The 21,520-nt window shown below is 35.8% G+C and overlaps 1 protein-coding gene across 1 annotated transcript in view; it reads right to left on the reverse strand.

The window, feature by feature from the left end:
- Window positions 1-21,520, reverse strand: part of LOC103716322 (ARM repeat superfamily protein) — a 37,328-nt gene that overhangs the window by 15,091 nt on the left and 717 nt on the right. The window contains exons 3-25 of the mRNA XM_008804274.5: window positions 21,390-21,485; window positions 21,179-21,296; window positions 20,917-21,090; window positions 16,462-16,632; window positions 14,666-14,721; window positions 14,428-14,517; window positions 14,202-14,350; window positions 13,906-13,988; window positions 13,669-13,797; window positions 13,491-13,565; window positions 12,957-13,125; window positions 9,092-9,231; window positions 8,880-8,987; window positions 5,690-5,870; window positions 5,346-5,446; window positions 5,115-5,264; window positions 4,815-4,971; window positions 2,657-2,811; window positions 2,390-2,471; window positions 2,119-2,296; window positions 868-943; window positions 205-378; window positions 12-71 (exon numbers count right to left, since the gene is read on the reverse strand). Of these exons, the coding sequence (XP_008802496.4) occupies window positions 12-71; window positions 205-378; window positions 868-943; window positions 2,119-2,296; window positions 2,390-2,471; window positions 2,657-2,811; window positions 4,815-4,971; window positions 5,115-5,264; window positions 5,346-5,446; window positions 5,690-5,870; window positions 8,880-8,987; window positions 9,092-9,231; window positions 12,957-13,125; window positions 13,491-13,565; window positions 13,669-13,797; window positions 13,906-13,988; window positions 14,202-14,350; window positions 14,428-14,517; window positions 14,666-14,721; window positions 16,462-16,632; window positions 20,917-21,090; window positions 21,179-21,296; window positions 21,390-21,485 (2,872 nt within the window). The remainder of the gene's footprint in view (window positions 1-11; window positions 72-204; window positions 379-867; window positions 944-2,118; window positions 2,297-2,389; window positions 2,472-2,656; window positions 2,812-4,814; window positions 4,972-5,114; window positions 5,265-5,345; window positions 5,447-5,689; window positions 5,871-8,879; window positions 8,988-9,091; window positions 9,232-12,956; window positions 13,126-13,490; window positions 13,566-13,668; window positions 13,798-13,905; window positions 13,989-14,201; window positions 14,351-14,427; window positions 14,518-14,665; window positions 14,722-16,461; window positions 16,633-20,916; window positions 21,091-21,178; window positions 21,297-21,389; window positions 21,486-21,520) is intronic.

A 21,520-nucleotide genomic window follows, 5' to 3' on the forward strand; every position in this document is an offset into this window, starting at 1 on the left:
CTTCAACTTACTCTTAAACAATCTACGATGTCAGCATCAATATGCGCAGAGCTTGATACTGGAACACAAACCTGCAGAAACATTATAAACATTAGAAGCTTGACTTAAAGCATCCTAATAGTTAACAGGCGAGGCATGTTAAAGGAGGAACCACAGTACAATACAGTGTGAAAGGATAGTTTCAGGTAATACTGTTAAAATTACCTCCAAAAGCAAGCATAAGGTCTCTACTTCAGTCTTTGACAGTTTTTGCTGCACTTTGTCAAGTCCAAAGTGGTATTTATTGCGTCTTTCCAGAAGTGCTAACAGTAATGATGTGACTCCTTCTACATGTAATATTCTATCTCCCATTCCTTTGAGCAATGATAATACCATTAGCTGGGAAAAGGTATAAAATTCATTAGCTTTCTATATGGACCATTTTATATATAGCTAAACAGTAAGAAAGTCGTTACATTTATATGCAAGCAATGCACAATTAATTTTATAAAAAAAATAGAAATTCTTGAATGGCCAACAAATAAAACCATGGTCCACAATCTCAGTACCGGGTACCATATCGGTACCTTATCGGTTCAGTATGGTACGATACACTCCTATACCGAAATAGCTCTCTAACCATTCTTAATTTTTATATCGGTACGCCCTGGTCCATATTGATACGCTTCGGTACAGACCAGTACATACTTTGGTACGTTTCGGTATGCCTCGGTATGGGGCGGTACGCCTCAGAACGGATAGTACGGAGCTCGTACCAACTTCAAGTTAAGTTTTCATACCGATTTCCTCTCGGTATGGTATGGTATACCATGTACTGCCAGCAGACCATGAATAAAACTCATTGTATTAACCCAAACTAAGACAAACCTTTCCATAAGAGGAAAATCTGAGAGCAAAACTCAAAATAAAAAGCAATATGGCATCCTTTGTAGGCTGATCAAACCTGAAAAGAAAACACAGATAAATTGTATATTAGGATGATAAAAGGTCAGACAGCCAATGATAATATGAATATCTTTTTTCAAGAATAGCCAGATTTCCAAAATCTATGCATGGCATGGATGGAGAAGTTCATCCTTAAGGTCATAAATTGAATAATTTTTTCAAGAATGGTCAGATTTCTAAACTCTATGCACCAGCATGGATGGAGAAGTCCATCCTTTCCAGTAGATCGCAATAGCAATCAGTTAATCATCAACAATGTCCTGATTCATTGAGTGTCAATTTTACAGAAAGGTTCCAGATTGGCCAAAGAAACAAGAGGAAAAAATAGATGAAGGTTAATGCAGAATTTGTCTGGAAGATTTTTATTGCAGCAAACATGAAGCCAATAAAATAGATTAATATGAAAGTTGCAGCAGTGAATCTTTAGACTTGTAGTGTGATTTTGTGGCGTGTTTATATAAATGCCTTGTGACTTGAAAGAGGAAGGTTAGAGTATGAATCATTATGTTTTGCTGATGTAAGTTGCTTGTATTATAGTCATTCATAATGAAGTTCTGTCAGGTTGTATGCAGTAACTCTGAGAATTCACAGTGATGACCTCACCCTAACAAGTTTTCTGTCAAAGTTCACAAATTGCTTTATACACCATGGCAATTTAAGAGTAATAAGCGGTGCATATCTACTTAACAATAACCTGGGAGTGATGACATTATAGATCTGCATGTGGGTTTAGGCATATAAATAGCCATACATGTACATGTCAAGGCCAAAGCAAAAAAAAAATCCATTGGTGACACTGTTCTTTTTGCTCCTTTACTTTCTAATAGCAAGACTAATCATGATAAGCCTATAATGCATAAGACCAATCCTACACCTTCCAACCAGCACATTACAAGAAATCTGATTGCAGATATACATGCAAAGAAACTAAAAAAGTAACACCACAGCATGTCACTCCACTAGTATTACCTTCATACTAGATGGGAAATAATTCATCTAAAACCCAACTAACAATTCCAGAAGACTGTCCAATAGTAATGAATATGATATGGAAATCATAAAAGCCATGAAAACTAGCAAATGACCTATACAGTGTGAAGCCACAGCATACCGTGATTTTCAATACATCAAGAATATTTGGGGGGAAAAAAGGAAAGAGAAAAAGAGGTTAACCTATTGTGAATGCTCTCAGGAACTAAGAAGTTATGTCCAGACAAGCTTAGCATTGATGTCAAATATGAAGGAAGAAAATTCACATCCGAGGAAATCAGCTTCTTTTGGCTCACTATAGACTCTAAAAAGTCCCCAAAGGTCGGTGATGATACACAACGAGGCAATATGGTATCATTCCCTGCCAGTACAGCATATTATAACAGTCAGTTACTCATGAGAATCATTTAAGTTCAAGATGTAAAAAAGAAAAGCCTGAAAAGATTTTAAAAACCATTTCTTAGCCGAGAAACATCAAAAAGCCGCCACATTTTGTAGAGTCCTTCAACGCAATTCACAGCAGCTGTTCTTACATCCTACACAAAAAGCCAGTGTTGACTCTATAGTTGGAAAAGAAACAAAAGGTTGCAACTGAGTGTAGATGATCATATTCACATCTAATATTCAAAACCTTCATTTTTTTTCTTGAAAAAAACCCAGATTTTCAACACTTTGTAAGAACTGGAAACAAACAAGAAGCTCCAAGAGTCAAAAGCAAAACCTTGTCTTCATTTGAAAGTGGAATGAGAAGTGAAGGAAATCCCAATAGAAGCTGTAAATGACTGTTTTCATCAATGCCTCCTTCAGATAATGCACTCATAGAACAAATAGTAGAAAACAAAAGAAGGCTTTCAACTTGAATTTCAACAGGAACACCTGCAAGGCCAAAGGATACTCAGAAAAAGACAGCTGATGTCAAGTTCTATATAGCATGTTAAAACCCCAAAAAAGAACTCTCAATTACAAGTACTGTGTAGGCATGCAGAATACAATGAGCTCCCACTTGTTCCTTTATGAGTAAAAAAATAATAATTTACTTATAATGATTATTATTCACCAAAATTAGCATTGTTATTGCAATGATCTCTGCTCCCTGGTCTAATCATATTTTGCAGTGAAAACATGACAAAATTTGGAAATGAATGCACCAAAAATCAATGATAAAATATTGAAGAAATCAGGATAAGCCAAAAATAAGATTTTGTAGAATCAGTCAATGAACTGGTTTAAATTTTGTAACGATCAGTTTAAATAAGTAATCCTAATTAAAAGAACTGGCTTGAATGGCCAGAATATATTGATATAAGCTCTTGAAGCCATTGAATACGAGCAACGCACAGAAATCAAGAATATAATGGCAATTAATTCCAAAACTCACTATTTGCAATATCTTTTAAATTGCTATAGTACAATGACCCATAAAAACCATAAACATAACAATGAGATCATATTATATGACACATCTCCAACTTGGAACCTTCTATTCTAGATAGCAATAGCCCATCAATATAATAATATATGAGAGGCCTGGATATCCAGGTTGAATTTTCAAATTTAGTCTCAAACACAACTAGGTATTGGTTCAGAGTTATAGTAACAAAACACAGGTACACATAACAAAGTCCACTCAATGTTCTGCATTCAGTACACTGCTAGATCCAACATAAGCGCAAGCATCAATTCATCTAGGCTCACTTTATAATTTCTACATATCAAGTGTGAAGTTAACCAATATTGTGATATGCACACGCATGCACATGGTTGGTCCTAATTTTACAGTTTCTACATATCAACTAGAGAAATACTGTGATACTCTCTCTCTCTCTCTCTCTCTCTCATGCACACATGAGAGCACCTTCGCACTCAGCCTCACAGACCAATGTGCAGAATTCCACGCCCCGCCAAACAGGAAAAAAAGGGAAAAAGAAAAAAAGGAGTAGAAAACACACAAATGCACAAGAGAAATTACACCCCGTACCCACTCGTTAGGCTACCCAGTAACATGCATACACAAACATTACTTTGTGAATCCTTTCTACTGTGGCAGGAGGGGAGGGGGTGAGAGAGAGAGAGAGAGAGAGAGAGAGAGAAGGGGGAAGGTAGGGGGTAGAGATACCAGACTCAATATGTTCCAACATAAATGCTTGCGGTGGTCGAGAAATATAGACAGGTGACATATATATGTGCATCCTATCAAATATATAAATGCATATACCTCAACAATTTATTCCTCGACCACTGCAAGCATGACAGAACAAATCCAATCTAGTAGCAGGCATACCCATCTCCATAGAAACAAAAATAAAGAATCTGCAATGATATAACACAAACGTACGGCAATTTCAAAGGCCATTCCAGATCCCACAAGCCAAGTCAAAAAATATATATTTTATGTGAAATATAAAAAGAAAAATTAAGCTATCAGAAAGCCCTTTAAATTAATTTGGATAAGCTAAATCCAAAAAAGCCCTTTAAATAAATTTGAATAAGCTAAACCTTAAATTAGAATGAAGCTTTACAATAAACAATCATACATGAGTAGAAAGTAAACACAGAATGACAATGGTTCAATCCAATTACACGAGATCATCCTGGAAAGATACTATAAATAGAAACATATATTTTCAAAAAGAGCATCACAATAAGTAAAAAAGGGAATTATTCAAACAAATCAGTAAAGAAATGCAAGATAAAAACTGCTATGGCTTTTTTGGAGTTTCCAAATATGCAGCTGTTGTTGCGGATGAGAAATGAAAGAAAAAGAAAGGTAGAAAGATCCAGAGAAAGGATATTTTGCAGTAGATATTAGTTTAACTGTTTGAGACATTACATAATTGAACAAGTGCTAGGTAAAAGGAAGATTATTTATCATCACAAACCTTCTTCTGCAAAATATTTCGAAAGAAACTGAAAAGGAGCTTTGCTGCAACTAGTCACAAGAAATTGAAGATGCTTTTTAAAAACATTCTTCGACAGTGAAGTTACGAAGAAGACAAACAATTCATTTAGTATAGAGAGCCATTCATCAGTAACCGCCTGCATGTAAAAGAATGTAGATACTCGTTAACAAGAAGACCAAATCACCAAAACCTAGAATGGCAGCATTTACTTCAAGCATCCAAGGCTTGTGTTCTACTGAAATTCTGGGGAAAAAAAGGTAATATTAAGAATCCACACACCGTGGTATTCTGTTTAATTATTTCCATGTATCTTTTCAGTAGGCTCCAAAAAATGCAAATTAGGATTTTGACATTCAAAATGTCAACATCAGCATTCAGCAGCTGGTTCACCAATCCTATGCAAGATTTATCAAGTTTGTCCAAGTTGAGCTGCAAATAAGGTGCAAGAGAATAAGAATAAAAATAAAAATTAAAAAAATATACATAAAAAGTCTGACACTACAGATATACCTCATCAACAAGACTAAAACCACCCTGAGGTTCCATCTCATGCCACTCATTCTTGAGTGCAGAAAAGCAAGCTTGATATAGCTTCAATAGGCTCCCAGATTCTAACAGCATGAGATATAGAACACTTGTTAAAAGTTGTCACATCCAATAATTAGGCAACTAAAATAGAGCAACTGCATGTGCTGATTCCAATTTCAGAAACAGGTCCTTAGTAGCAATGGTAGATATATGAATCAGCACGAATTAGCAGGACAACAACAAATAAAAGTTAATTCCAAATGTGACAGAAAATCATAGCTGGATTTAGGTGCTCCCAACAAATCATTAATAATTAATATGCATACCTTCATTCTGCACCATTAGTGCCTGTAACATGATGAGATAGAATAAACTCTTTGACAATCCACCACAGTTGCTGCATTCAACCAACCACTGCATATGCTCTTCAGGATTTGTTGCAAACATTTCTGCTAAAGCTCCAATAGTTTTCATGTTCATGGAAGTGGCATGAGCAAATTCCAGATTCTGCATTAGGTTTACACTTATCACAGTTTAGAATATGCATCGTTAACAAGTATGACGAAAAGAAAACACATGCAAAACAAGATGAATACAAATGCATGTAGATACACATACAAAGATATAATGCACATGCACCCACGATATTAAGATACAATGACGTGCTGCATTGAATTTTATATGGGCATTCTAATCAATATTTCATTCTTCTTTGTTGTTTATACAACTTTTGCCCATCAAGTTTCAAGAAACCAAATTGCTTCCAGGCTCCTGTCATGTAGTCATGAGCCTTGTTTCGTTCTCAGGGTTAAAAAAGAGTAGGAATGACCATCAGAATGGGAGGGAATGGAAAATAAGGAATCGGAATTGACGTTATGAAAGAATGCACAGGAAATGAATAGTGATTCCATTCTAAAGTTCAATTTAAACAGTAATATTCTAGAGGGGAATCAATTTATCAATATTCTGAATATATCCTTGATTAAGGAACACAAACAGTAACCATATTTTTAAAATTTTATCTTTAATTGAATGATTTGTATTCATAATATACCCCAGATAGCACTAATTAATTCATACAAAGATATCTTCTGTTCCCATTTTGTACCATGCATGCTGACGACTAATTCATATTAAACATATCACTTACTCCCAAACGAATACGAATGACCATTACTCGCATCTAATTTGGTTCAGAGGAATAACAAAGAATTGTAATAGGAGCCACAATGGAACAGGAATGGAACATGAGGACTTGAAATCAGCATTTTGTTCCATTATTTGGGATGATTCACGAGAAGAATTAAGATATCAAACAACCCACAATAGCAGATGATATTAGACAATTTATACTAATCATGATCAAAAAAGCACACAGTATCTGAATAACATATTAGATAAGACAAGTTGACAGGTGTATCTATTTATAAACACAACACACAACACAATCACAACATCCAAAATACCTTTAATCAAATCTTAAGTCTGACAAACTTCATCACTATGCATCAGGTGCTCCCAAAATATACAATTTTAATGGCATCATGTAAATATTCTGATTTGGTTTATGCTTTAAAAGCATCCAAATAAGCTGAGTTTTTACATGTTTTAACATTTAAAGATCATCAACACTGGTTTGAGTTCTCAACTTGTGGCTTAAATATATTATAGCATGGTAACTCTAGGTTTTATTTATTTTGTTCACCTGATGCAAGGGCAAGAGACCACCAAATACATCATTTTTAGTGTTTTTTCTTCTTGGAAGATCATGAACAACTGCATAAATCCTCAATTTAAAATGCCTATCACAGATTTTGCATGATTATGATTTTTGCCCCAATCCTCCAGCTAGAATATATAAATTTTTCAGTATTTATGAGAGGCCAAGCAGAAATAGAGCCTTGATAAAACTTCATTGTGCCGCATTTTTTAACAAGTCCACTTTGAAACCTCCAACATTTTATCGGTTCTAATTTGATCAATTACACAACTAGACATGTATGAGCCACAAGAATGTCATGACTCTCACCTTGACCAAGCTGTCAGGTAGCATCCTTTTCAAGCAATCACAGAGTTACACTTTATGTTGGCTTTTTTCTTGCCACAACATTAATCAATATGATATCCAGACCTGCTTCACAAACTCCTCCCTTTGGGTTCACATTTTTTTATGTTTTTGTTCCCTTGTCCTCAAAATCCAGAAAAGGTGGGAAGGGTTTTGCTTATGTCTCTTTGGCATTGGATTCTGTTTGCTCAAGGAAACAGGTGGCATTCAAGCTCTAGCGGGAGCGAACTCCAAAGAAAAGTTAAGAGGAAGAGTTGTAGGTACGAGGAAGGGATTAAGCAGGACTTAAGATGGTCATATGCCCTCAATAATATATATATATATATATATGAATATACTAACAGTTATCGTAAGCATTCCTCTATTTTTGAGAAAAACATCATAGTTTAGGAATGTTTTTCCAGTTTTATTCTCTCTACAAAGGGGGAATAGTTTTGCTTTACTTGTATAGTTTTGCCATCCAATTCCAATGGAAGAAGGATAGAAAAAGAACATTTTCTTGCAAAGGTAGGTTATTCACTTTATGGAATAAGAAAACAACATATGAACAGGACAAGAGGTAGGAATTTGAGGGCAAGAAAAACTCTCTCGTGACGAAGTTGGGTGCCGGCTTCGTATCACAGGGCATACAGCACTGCATGGAGGAGAAAGGAAGGGGGGTGCTTGGAAATTCAGATAAAGAAAAGAGAGAAATTACAAAGAATCAGGATAAGAATGGTAGAGAGATTTGAAATGCAATGAAGGCAAGAGACTTGTGGGAGATAGTTCATCTAGTCATGACAGAGATTCGACCTCAAAGCTTGAGATGTAGAAATAATCCTGATACAAAAACTGGATTGTGATATGAGCAAGAGATATGTGTGAGAGAATATTTGTATGTTCAACAACTTAACAATCAAAAAGCTATGGGTGCCCGGACAGAGTCGACAATCCAAATGCTGGATTGCTTCTGGACAGAAAGGGGTGCTTTTAATTATAATATAGACAAACGATGAGATCCAAGCACACCCCAAAACATTTTTACTCACATTCTTTCTAAAACGAATTTCAAAGAAACTAGAATTCTAGGCATTTTCACATATCACAAATTTTATAAATCATATGCCATAAGGATATAAAATACAGATATTCCATGAAATGGTCCATGGAAATAATTCAGAGCATGCTAACAAGAATATTTTTGCATGAATTCAAGCATTAGTATTTGGGAAATAGACAGCAGGATGGAAGCGAAGATGAGAAGATAGTGAAAAGGGGCAATCTTCAATTGGTTACCAACCCTTACTTCTATATCTGAGCCATGACATAGTTGATATAAAAGTTTGTAACGTCAATGTTCAAGGATGATACACAGCTTACCATCAGAAAGCTTACAGTAATCAAAAAGATATGCATACAATAATCAAAGTATGATAGTAGTCATCTGAAGTTCATACATTCAAGGTATTTACCTTCATTTGATCAGAAAAAGATGAATCACATACAATTGAGCTTTCAATATAAAATGGCCATTCTACTTGCTTAACTAATTCCAGAGCCTTCAAATTCACCCTCCATGTCTGTGAAGTACGGAACGAGGACAATTTAGTAATCATAACTAGATATGCATCATGAAAAGAAAGGTGTACAGGAAGATAACAATTGAAATAGAACGAAATGTGACCTTTGGAAGAACAAGAAGCAAAGGGAATATAGTGGTAGCAATTTCCTTTGAACAATCTAAGTGATGCGATCGAAACTCCACAACCAAGCGCTCGAGGCATGATACAGCAATATTGCAAGCTCGTGATGTTTTAGATGTATCTAAAGAGACAAGGAAACGAATGAGAGAGATAGAAGAAAATGGATGCATATAAAATGAACATTACAAGAAAGTAGCACATAGTATAAGAACTCCTTCCAAGCAATGCAAAGTTCATTGATGACTGTGATGAACAACAAAAATTATTAAAATAATTAAAAACTGCAAAAAATTAGCAGACAGCATCCATCACCAAGGAAAAAATGGAATAAAAAGAGGAAAAGTGCAAAGCAGCAGCATTGTAATATCCATCACCAAGTAAGTTATTCTAAGAAATTATCTACAAGGATTTCTAAGTCGCAGAAAATTTTAATATAAACCTCAGACACCAAGCGGAAACACCTATTTGACGTCTCAGCAACTATGTAAGAGCAATTTAAAAAGGTTATCATTGTTCTTATTTTTATTGGCCCAAACCAAGATTGAGTACTGCATCTTGCACCCTTGTCTGTCAGCAGCCAGGAACGTACTTCTAACATGTCATACCAAGTCCAGACAGAAGAAATGTAGAGAAGTCACCTATACACTAATAATACATGAGGATATAGAACCCTTTTTTAAAGGGTTTTTTGCATGAATACCCTCCTAAATATTGGATTTTGCAAGAATACCCTTCCAAAATTGATATTTGCATGTATATCCTCGTAAAACACTTGTTTTGCTATTCTACCCTATTTTTATTTTTATTTTTGCATATGTACTCATGTTATGTAACGACGCTAAAAGATTAACGGTTTTAAATTAAAATGATTAAAATATCCTTAATGGATAGACATGCAAATAGATCGCGATCCCGATGGTAGGAGAAAAAGGCAGGGACAATAGCAGAATTTTAAAATTTTATTTTATTTTTAATTAATATAAATATAATTTTTTTTAACACCATTAGAACAACCGTTATATTAGGGCCATTTGTACAATAACAAAGTTTTACGAGGGTATACATGCAAATATCAATTTTGAAAGGATATTCATGCAAAATCTGATATTTAGAAGGGTATCTATGCAAAAAATCCTTTTTTAAAACTGAACACTATATTTGCCATCCTTGGAAATAAACATGTTCTAAAGCTTTAAAATACATGTCACATGTTGGAATTAATTTTATTTTACGATGACATCAATAAAAACATGAACCTCATTATTAGCAGCTATGAACAATGGTTTTATTTTATGACAACAACAACTAAAGCATGAATTTCATTATAGCAGCTATTAACTACGATATGATTTAGTAATGTCCAATTCCTTAACTAAACAGTCTCTCCTATTTACTAGACCATGTAAATCATATAAAACATCCATTACAAAAGGACCAAATTATCACTTCAGCGAATGATTTCAATCCCTCGCTGGCAACCCTAACAAAGTGGGATTCCTCAAAACTTCTATCTAGAATCACACTCTTTGGCACTAAGAATACATATCTCAGCATACTTGAGAATGCATTCTGATAGCCTGACACTGAAATCAAGATAGAACAAATGCCCAATCTGGAAATCACACACAAATAAATACGAACAGAACAACAAAGCACAGATGCAGATACAGGATATGAATTTGACAATATACAAAAATGCCAATAGGATAAACTTTGAAACATAGGAAGCTGTACAACTGGATATATCGATGAACAAGGTTTGCCATACCGAGTGTACCGTACCATATCATTACCAAACCGGTACGCAGTCTCATACTGTACCGATGCTCGATACAACTCACCCTCTTGTACCGAACTGCATACCAATATTGTAATAAGACGATACCAGTATCCAATACCAAGGCGGCGAACCTTATCGATGAATATATATTTTATGCATACATCCATGCATAATATATGGACGTAAATATAAATATATATACATATGACATAAACACGTATGTAAAGTGGAAGAGATCAAAATTCAAGTGGACAAGCAAGAGGCATTGAATACTGAACCAGGGGAAATTTCCAATAGCTTTTTCTTGCACATTTAATTGCTATTCCATTAGACCGTATGTCAGCAATTTCTTAAGCTAATATTCGTTTTGGCATTCAAATAGATTTTATGTTGTTTTCTTATGTTATTGCATGCAAAGCCTGTCCACTGATTTCCGCCTCCTCCTAGAATATCCACTCTTCACACTCCTATAAGTGGTTCCAACTTTACAATAGCTGGTCCCCTTAGTTCAGCACTTGCTCTAAGGTAGGAAAAAAACAGCTAGAAAGAACAAGAAAATCCACCAAAGAGAAGTGGAGATTGTATTTATCTAGTTGCATAAAATGATTAAAGGAAAGAAAAATATCTTATCAAATAGATGCTAGCTATTTATGCTTCCCTTAATGTGCCTCACACTTTTAAACCTACCATGAATATTGTACATACATAGGCTTCATACTCATGCTAATAGATTGTCAGAACTTTCCAATTTTTTGTTTGCAAAGTATTTGCAAGATATTAAATGAGTAGACTGTAAGCATCTCTACTTATTAAACATATACAATGCCAATTCCTTTACATGGATTGATAAACATCGTCGGTAAGTCTGCTGAAAGACTCCTCAAATCTCCACTCTCTACACCTAATTACAACCCCCCCAAAAAAAAAATAATAATAATAATAAAATAAAATAAAATAAAAAACCTTTAACAACCGTGCTTATCCTGATTCACCCCTAGCTCTCTTGAGAGAGAGCAACAAGTTCACTAGTCAAAAATGGGAATGTATTTAGCCAGTTAGACTAAAAAAACATGACAATATCACATCTGATGGACTATAGATGTTCATGCTCCCACTTACATGCATTGTATGCATCAAGTGCTAGCATAGATAGCCACTTTGCTTTTCTAAGATTGTAAGAATGTGAAACCCTTTCGACAATGTTCAACAGTGTAGTTCCAGCAGTGTGCAGTTCAAAACATCATTTAACTGCATTAGCACTGCAAATAACAGCTTCAATCAACCAACCATAGAACCACATTCAAATAACATATATCTTCCATGCAAAATTGACAATAGAGAGATACATGAGGCTTCCAAGCAGAACTGCTGTAGACAATTATAAATAGTACCTAGAATTTAGTAGCAATAAGATGATTGGCAAGGATATCTAGTCAAAACAAGTCTCAGAAAGACTACCATAAGGATGCAAGTTATGCGGACAAAAACAGCCAACCATTGACTTTTGTTATAATATACTCCAGGCAATGGACAGAAAGCACAAGCAAGAAACTATGAATAGATTTCATCATTCATCGCCAATCACTAGAACAAACATCAAAAGTCATATCCTAAAGAAACCTGAAATGAAAACAAGGGCAAGAGCTGGCTTAGGTATGGAAGAACAGATATAGTTTTCTAACAACTTTTTAAGATTGGTTAGCGCCTAGAGAATGTCTAACTGGAATAACATCAAATATTACCAAAAGAAAATTATGGTTGACAAAATAAGTGGTCTTATTTTCTTTTCTGAAGGTGAGTTTGATGTTCTGCATCTTTGGATACGCATGGATCTGGTCATCAAACCAATGATAATCAATGGGAGCAATACCAGGTTCTTGCTGACGAGATTAGAAGAGTTGGGGACAAGGTGAAGGGTTCAATGGAAAATATTGAAGTTGGTAAACCACATCAGACAGAAGATCTCAGCTATTATCATGCAAATTTGACCGACAAGAAAAGATATATAAAAATATAAAATTGATAAGTAATACAAAAAGATTGTAAAGGACATGGACAGTACTCACTTTTATTAAGTACATCAGTGCATCTGGAAAGAACATCACGATAAGCTTTGACAAGACAAGGAGCATCAACTATCCCAGCCAGTCCATCTATGGACAAAGCCGCTTCAACAACACTTAGATCATCATCATGAAGCCCACGTATTACTGCATTTGTTAAATTTATAGCCTTCTGCGCCATTTTTAAAAGAAAAGAGGCAGAGAGCCATCAATTTTAAAGATCAAATCAGTTAACACACAAGAAACCCAAAGAGCTGATATACATATAAAACAAAAAAAAGCAAATACATAGATCAAACAAAACAAATCTAAGTCACACAAAGGACATGGTTCAGTTACAGTTTCCTGTGAACTAGCAATCATGCGACGTGTATCACAAGGGGACATAGATCTGGGTTACATGTGGCAATTCAAAGCAGTTGTCGGTTCTGACCTATGGCTCCCATGATATACATCACAGTTTCTAATTTTCAGAATTGCAAACTAAACAGCTTCCTACAGCAAATGTTCCATACATTAACAATAACAAGAAACTACCTGTGGATTAGCTGCCATACTTTTCAGGACACCAGATGCAGCTATATTTGATAGTGTAGCTCGACGAACCGCCACCTAGGCCATATTGATGAGAACCGACAATTGGAAGGGCAGTTAACATCAATAAATTAGCTGAAGAATTAGTTTTCCAAAGGTGACATTTCAAAAGAAACAATACCTTTGGATGTTCTAAAGAGAACCATATTTTAGGATCAGAGACCTCCATTGGGATGTCTAAACTTCCATTGAACATCTGGGATAGTGTTTCCAAAATGGACTGCTCATCACCTGCATCGATTTTGGAGTTCTGGTGTACACAAGCAAGACAAACTTAAGACCGTGCAAGGCAGAAGAAGACAGTGCAATAAAAATGCAACTGCGGTAAGAAAAGAAAAACCAAAATACTGTGACAAACCTCAAGAAATTTGCAAATAGCTCCACGAAGTTCACATGGGTAGTGCTTATCAATCACAACCAAAATTTTCTTTGCCCAGTTACCTAATGTAAGTGCCACAAAATCAATACGAAGTTCAGGATAGCTATAAAAAGGAGGGAAACAGAAGAAGAGTAAAAAAACACGTGCTCATATCAGATACAGGTAAAGATTTGGCATATAAACTTTGAAATTGAGGGAAAAAGGTCGACTGATAGAGATGACTCATTCCCAAAAAAAAAACTTCATTCCTTATAACAAATTTGTAACATGGATACCTGCTTCACGTAAACTTGAATTCTCCAAGCCCCGTGACATTTTCATACAATATGAGAGCACCTTAGAAACAATCTTTCCAACAAAATCCTTTAAATCTAGAGCCTCTATCATATTAATCAGTTTAATGCAGCAGGAGTCATCTGATGTACTGCAAAAATAAAAGCAATCAGTTTCCACACAATAGTGAAAACAACAATTGGAAGAACAAGTCAAAAAAATAAGCACCTATATTCAATCAGTGACTCCAGATACAGGCCCAAGAACCTCTGAATATTGAACTCACTGGACAATCCAGAAAGTACACCAGGAAGATCCCTTAAAAAGGGCAAAACTAGGTCATTAGAAGTGCAGTACAAAAAAATATAAGGATTAGCAGTGCAGTACAAAAAAAATATTAGGAAAGAAAAACTCCGTAGTTGACCAAAATATTTCTCCTTAAGAAAAACATAGGTTAGAAACATACCTTATATCCTTCAGAAACATCAAAGTCTTCTTTGGAAACAACTGCACTGACTGTGACTGGATTTGAAAAGTCAAATCAGTCCAAGAGATGAGTATAAAGTTATGAATGGGTCATACATGATTTTATATTATGGAAAGTAAATGACAAAACGGACAAATGAACAAAGGTTTTAACCAAAATGCCATATAAAGAATCAGCATTAAGCCTATCTCTTATAATCTGAATTATGGATGAGCTTTTTACTACTAGTCAGCAAGATGTACCATGATTTAAGTTATAATATTCAGCATTACACCAACTCCAAACAGCTGGAGCAAAGCTTAATAATTATGTAATGGTCATAAGAAAATTGCAAGTTTACAAACAGTTTTTTTGAAGGATTTCATTAAAATATGACAACATGTATGGGTGCATATGCAAAAACCTCCATGTGATTTGCTATTACATAAAATATTTTAGTAAATTATATATTAAATGGGTAACTTAAGAGGACGACATTTGCAGGGAATATCATTATGACAGAGATATAGCTCATACTTATAATATAAAATTAAATGATTAATATACAACTTTAGAATGGCCAAGACATATCAAATGCTCCAGCAAAAAGGAAAAGGAAACTTACATTCATGCTTACATCGAAGAATGGAATTTGAACAACCCACCTCTGGATGAAGATTATATTTCTTGTATTGATGGTTAGAAACTAGAAATGAATGCTTAGGTCATTTTTTTAGAGGGGTGAAAGACAATGTTGTACGATACAGAAAAGTCAGCTGATCAGATTTATAAATCACTGACTAGATCTACATGCTCAAACCTAATTTTTGACCTAAGTAGTTGGTAGTTACTATCAGATTTATGGTAAGCAAAGGATCACACTAAGTTGCACCCTTAAATAGGCTAATTATAACTAACTCTTTAACATGAGAAATTCTCATGGAAGCAAAAACGCAAGAAAACATAAAATAGTATTGGTTTCAAGATAGCAAAATCTTGAACCCCAACTATTAAATGACAGAATTATAACTACCAAAAAGCCAAAAACAATGCAAATGCAAATAATGGTTATACATCAGCAAGTGACATTAACCCACTAATTATAATCAAGGAGTCTGAATATTTCATGCTATATCAAAACATATCATGAATTGTAGAGAAGCTCCAGAAACACAGGCTATCATGCTGAGACATGTCTCAATCTACCTAACACAAAGGACATCGCAGAGAACCAAGCATCACTGACATGCTCATTGAGCTTCTGAATATTTGCTAAAAAAATCACCAACTAATTAAGGACACAAGGAAAATAGGAGAAAACAAGATAAGAATGCTTATGCTAATTCATTGAAGCAGCTCAGTTTTCAAGTTGATGTCGTATTTGAAGTATTACAATGGAAGATTGAAGAACAAGTGGACAAATGCATAAAGGCAGCGATTGTAAGTTACTCATTTCCTGAAAGAAGAGAAATCATTCACAGGGGAATAAGGGGGCAGCAGAAGGGGGCTTTAACAGTCATTGATCAATATGGATATCCAGGTAAAAGTTATTCCCTCATGATATACCAGCATCCAATTGCACCTACAATTCTCACAGGAGCACTTCTAGTTGTGCAAAACAGATAAATGCAAGAGATTACTTTTTCAAAAACTGTGGAGGTATTAAAGGGGTGAGATCCAGATAATCTCCTTTACATCCTCCATTTTGTTGTCCTTCCAAAGTCAACAATTTTATACAAATAATTACAAGTAAATATGGAATGGTGTGCTCCAGATCAAATACCACCGCTTCATACCTGCACAAGGCTAATTATAGCCATTATCATCACACGAAGCCATGGTAAGTCCACTGATAGATTTGCATCATGCTGAGCCATTCGTGCAATAAACAAAACCAAATTTTGGCAGAGTTTAGGTGCCAATGTTGCTCTAGTTGCTAGTAAACCAACAACCATCAATGCACCAGCCTGCAATAATATTTTGGAGATTTATCAATAGTAGAAAATTAAAACTTTTATTCTGTTCAACAGGAGATGACACATGAAAAAGAAATATCATAAGTATGAAAACAACTATTCCCAAAAATTTAAGATGTAATATGTTAATAGCATTTGATAATGCCCTTTATACAGTGCTTCACATACCAAAGCATGGAAATCCATAATTTAATTAGAAATATATGTAATGCAAAAACTCTAAAAATGAAGATAAACTAATGTACCATAAAGCAACACTAGAAGCATGAAGCCTACTAACCACCAATATGATGCGACAACTGGAAAGAATTGTGCTGGTGCATAAGCTTGCAAATATCTATACCACATAATGGACCAGAAACTGTAGTATAACGCCATTTTTTTAACAGACTCACAGTCTTTATCTTATCTAGATAAAAAGAAGCTGACTCTTTTATTATCCAATCTTTACAACTCCCATCTGTCTGGTGGCATCATCTTCTCAAACTGCAGCTAATGTGAGCAATAGATGTTCCTGGCCTCAAATGAGTACTTCAAAAGGCCTAATTAGGCATCCCGGCATAGCAACAAATAGAATTTTAGACCCAAAGAAATATGGAGAAAGAGTGAGAGCACCCCAGCATTGATTTAGCAGCCAGGAACACCACCCAACAACCTGCATATGCAATTGCTCTTACCAAGATGAAGGCCCCTATAATAATCAAAGTGGTGAAGACACCAGTCATTGCACCTGCAGGGGGAAATTGTTTCCCTATCAACCAGACTGTAACCCACCAAAAACTATTCCATTTCTATTCATTGCTTAGTCTCTTTCTTCAGCTAAACAATTTTCTTATTAAGAATCTTCTGAAAGTAGAGACTCTAACATGCCACCACCTGTTAAAGTTCTTGCCCCATGCATCTCCTAGCCTACCTACCAGACATGTAACCCACCAAAAAACTGTTCCACTTTTGTTCCTTGCCTAGTCTCTATTTCGAGCTAAACAATTTCCCCTCCGTGTCTGAAGATGGATCGTCTCAGAGAGCATCACCTTGTAGCCAAATTGCCCTGTGATGTCCTCATTGACATCCTATCTCGGCTGCCCGCCAAATCAGGATGGAATATGTTTTATACTAGGATACTAGGATTTAATATTTTTAGTTTGTGAGGCTTGATTTAATAATGGACATGCCATTATTATCTCCATCTTAATTCACAATCCATTCGCCTGAAAGAAGATTGCACGAGTCTTTTGGAACGGGACATTCAGAGGAATAGTAAAGGACGGAAGTCTAACGATGTATTTCTATCAACTTCTACATTTTTTCATTCTATATTTTAATCTCCCTATAATATCTTTTTTCCCATTCCCATTGGTGGGGGGCACTAGTCGGTGTTGCCAACCCAGGGCAGGCTGCTGAAGCACATGGAAAAGGGAAAAAACTTGAAATGGGAAAAAATGATCTGACAGAAATAAAAAGCGAAGAAAAAAAAAACGAGACATGGATTTTTTTTCCCTTAGGGTTAATTATCTCCTCTGGTTGAACTGGCCATTAACATTTGTCTTTTGTAAATACCATGTCGGAAGCCCCGCATACTCAGAACCTCAAAGTTACGAATGTTGAACCTTCTTCCGAGCCTTGCTCTTGTTCTCACATCTTCTTCCTAATGTTCCCTCCGTATATCAAAATCAATATAATTTCCTCAAGTCTATTGTATCATGTATCTTTCAATATGCAATAACCAAATAAATATCTAACATTTATTTGGAGGTAATTTCTCCTACCTTCCAAGCCAACTTTTTATCGCTCAAGTCTGTTTGTTTGGTCCAACTTCAAGTAACTGAATAGGCAAAGTCCTATAGATGACTTTGCTTGCCAATCAAGCCCAAATTTGAATATGCATAATGTAGGGAAAAAAATCAATACTAGATGCATACAATGAATGCAATGAAAGTGAGAGATTTATCTTCTTCTACGAATCAAGATGCACAAGTATAAATCAGTAAGCACCATGATGCATTGCCATGCATGTGAATCTACCATATACACAAAACCAATCCTCAAAGTCCATTCCAAAAATCAGGTAACAAAATTGAATTTGAATTTTAGCCCCTTAAGCAACCTAAAGGGGGCTGATTAAACAGATAAAGGCATGCACCACAGAAATGCATTGACACTAATGGTACTCAATATTTTTCAAGGTTTGTAAAGCATCTAGGAGTCAATAATGATATAAGCTAAGGTAAAATAATTTAATTAAAAAAATTCAGTCCATTGCATCAGGCACTGTATCACTAGTGATAGATAATTGCCCCTGAAAGATGTTAGATTAGAAGACAAACATTGCCCTGATGAGATTTCCGTGTTTAAGGTTCCCACGGTGGATCGTTATAGTTAAGGGTGAAATTCATTTTTCCCCATGAGAGAATGGATTGATGCTTTGTGTTGCCTTAGAGAGGTTTCTGTGTTATGCAGTTATGTGATGTGCCTTTGAACTTCATTAAAGTAATCAGAGCTTTAAAAATCCTGTGAATATGCATTAGGAGGAAGAGGACAAGCATAGGCATATTAATGGAATGAGAATTAAAATTTATTTTGTAAATAAAGGGTCTCTAATTTTAATCTTTTTTAACTGGTGGGTATCAATGCCACATTCTGCCATAGATAATTTGAAGATAAATGAAGTTATATAAATGTTAAGTCTATTACATAGTACCACAAATATGAAAAGGAAGACATTCAAACTTTTTTAAAGTAATCAGAGCATTTGGAGAAGGACAAGCATAGGCATATTCATGGAATGAGAACTAAGATTTATTCTGTAGATAAATCTCTATTTTTAATCTTTAACTGGTGGCTATCCATGCCACATTCTGCCAAAGATATTTGAAGATAAATGATTCTATATAAAGTTATAAACGTTAAGTCTATTACATAGTACCACGAATATGAAAAGGATCATTAAAGTAATCAGAGTTTTGAAAGATCCTCTGAATATGCATTACGAGGAGGAGGACGAGCATAAGCATATTCATGGAATGAGAACTAAGATTTATTTTGCAAATAAAGGGTCTCTATTTTTAACCTTTAACTGGTGGCTATCCATGCCACATTCTGCCAAAGATATTTGAAGATAAATGAAGCTATATAAATGTTAAGTCTATTACATACCACCATGAATACAAAAAGGAAGACAACCAAATTTTATTAGAGTAATCAGAGTTATTAAAAAATCCTCTGAATATGCATTAGGAGGAGGAAGCCAAGCATAGGCATATTCATGGAATGAGAACCAAGATTTATTTTGTAAATAAAGGGTCTCTATTTTTATTCTTTAACTGGTGGCAATCCATGCCACATTCTGCCAAATATATTTGAAGATAAATGAAGCTATATAAATGTTAAGTCTATTACCTAATACCCCAAATATGAAAAGGAAGGCATCCAATGTTTTCACAAAAGAAATGAGTTTCATGCAAGGTCCGCCATACCGACAGTACCAACATACCGGTGGGCACTGGTACCGGTACGGTACCAGTATCGTATCGAACTGGGTCGCACCGAATCGGTTCGGGAACAACACGCGCAAGAGCGCGCGGGGCGCGTGTGAAACGTGTTTCCGCACGTTTTTCTCGTTTTCCACTTAAAACCGCAGCCCGCAAATGCATTTGCCCCGCGCTGTTTTTCTTGCGGGACGCATTTCCCGCGTGGGCGCGTTTTCTGTGCGGAATTTCTTTTCTTCCCGAGCCTTCTCGTTTTTTTTTCCTCTCTCCTCCGCTCTTCTTCTGTAAGCAAGCCCCGACGAGGATCCTCTCTCCTTCGTTCTTCTCCCGCGAGCAAGCCCCTATGAGGATCGCCCCGACGAGGCCCGGTACCGATAAGCCTCTTCTTTCTTTTCTTCTCCTCTTTCTCTTCTTCTTCCTCTTCTTCTTCTTCTCCTCTTTCTCTTCTTCTTCCTCTTCTTTCTTCCTCTTTCTTCCTCTTCTTTCTTGTTCTTCTTCTTCCTCTTCTTTCTTCTTCCCCAACCGGTTCCGACCCAGAAGGGGTCGCAACCGATTTTATATGTCGTACCAGACTGGTGCCTATCGGCACCGGTTCGGTACAGGCTTAACCGACCAAAACCGATTTTATATGTCGTACCGGACGGGTGCCTATCGGCACCGGTTCGGTACGGGCTGAACCGGTCGGTTCAGCATACCTTGGTTTCATGTAATGATATGTCACAGATAAGGCTCTGATGATGGAGAAATGGCACAAAGAATTACAAGTGTTGTATAAACTTGCGAAATTCACCTTGTGGTCACGACCTCCCTGCATAGAAGGGTTAAGTCCATCGAACACGAATCCCAAAACCCTCTGCACAGTATCTGTGTCGAGCTCAGGAATCACACCTAGGGCCTCCACAATGACTGCAGTACAAAAACAAATTACTGGTCTCGAATGCTGGAACTCTTTTGTCGGTGATGCCTTGAAAGCAAAACAAAAAGAAAAATCATTCATTAACATATTCCACAGTGTACAAAAGCAAATGATTTGCAGCAATTAAATTACATACATAGTTGCACAAAGCCTCCAAAAGCCCTTTATCACGAATGCACTGTTGCACAATGACTTGTCTAGGAGGAGGAGCACCCGAGTTTTTAACGCCCTCGAGAAATGCCCATTTATTATTTCTGCACCAATTCGTTGAAAATGTCATTGAGAGCTACATGTCAGTAAAAAGATAAGATTAAAAATTTAAAATATATATATTATCTCATGCTCACCCCAAGTCCAGCAGCTGGACGATCCGAACAAAGGCATGAGTGTCATGGTAGGGTAATGCACAAAGAACCAGCTCATCCATGTTGAACACATGAACCCTGCCCGTTCCAGTGACAAAAGATTTTTAGCTTCG

This window comes from Phoenix dactylifera, chromosome 3 (assembly GCF_051530095.1).
Source record: "Phoenix dactylifera cultivar Ajwa chromosome 3, Ajwa_hap1_PhDact_Kaust_v1.1, whole genome shotgun sequence".
Taxonomy (NCBI): Eukaryota; Viridiplantae; Streptophyta; class Magnoliopsida; order Arecales; family Arecaceae; genus Phoenix; species Phoenix dactylifera.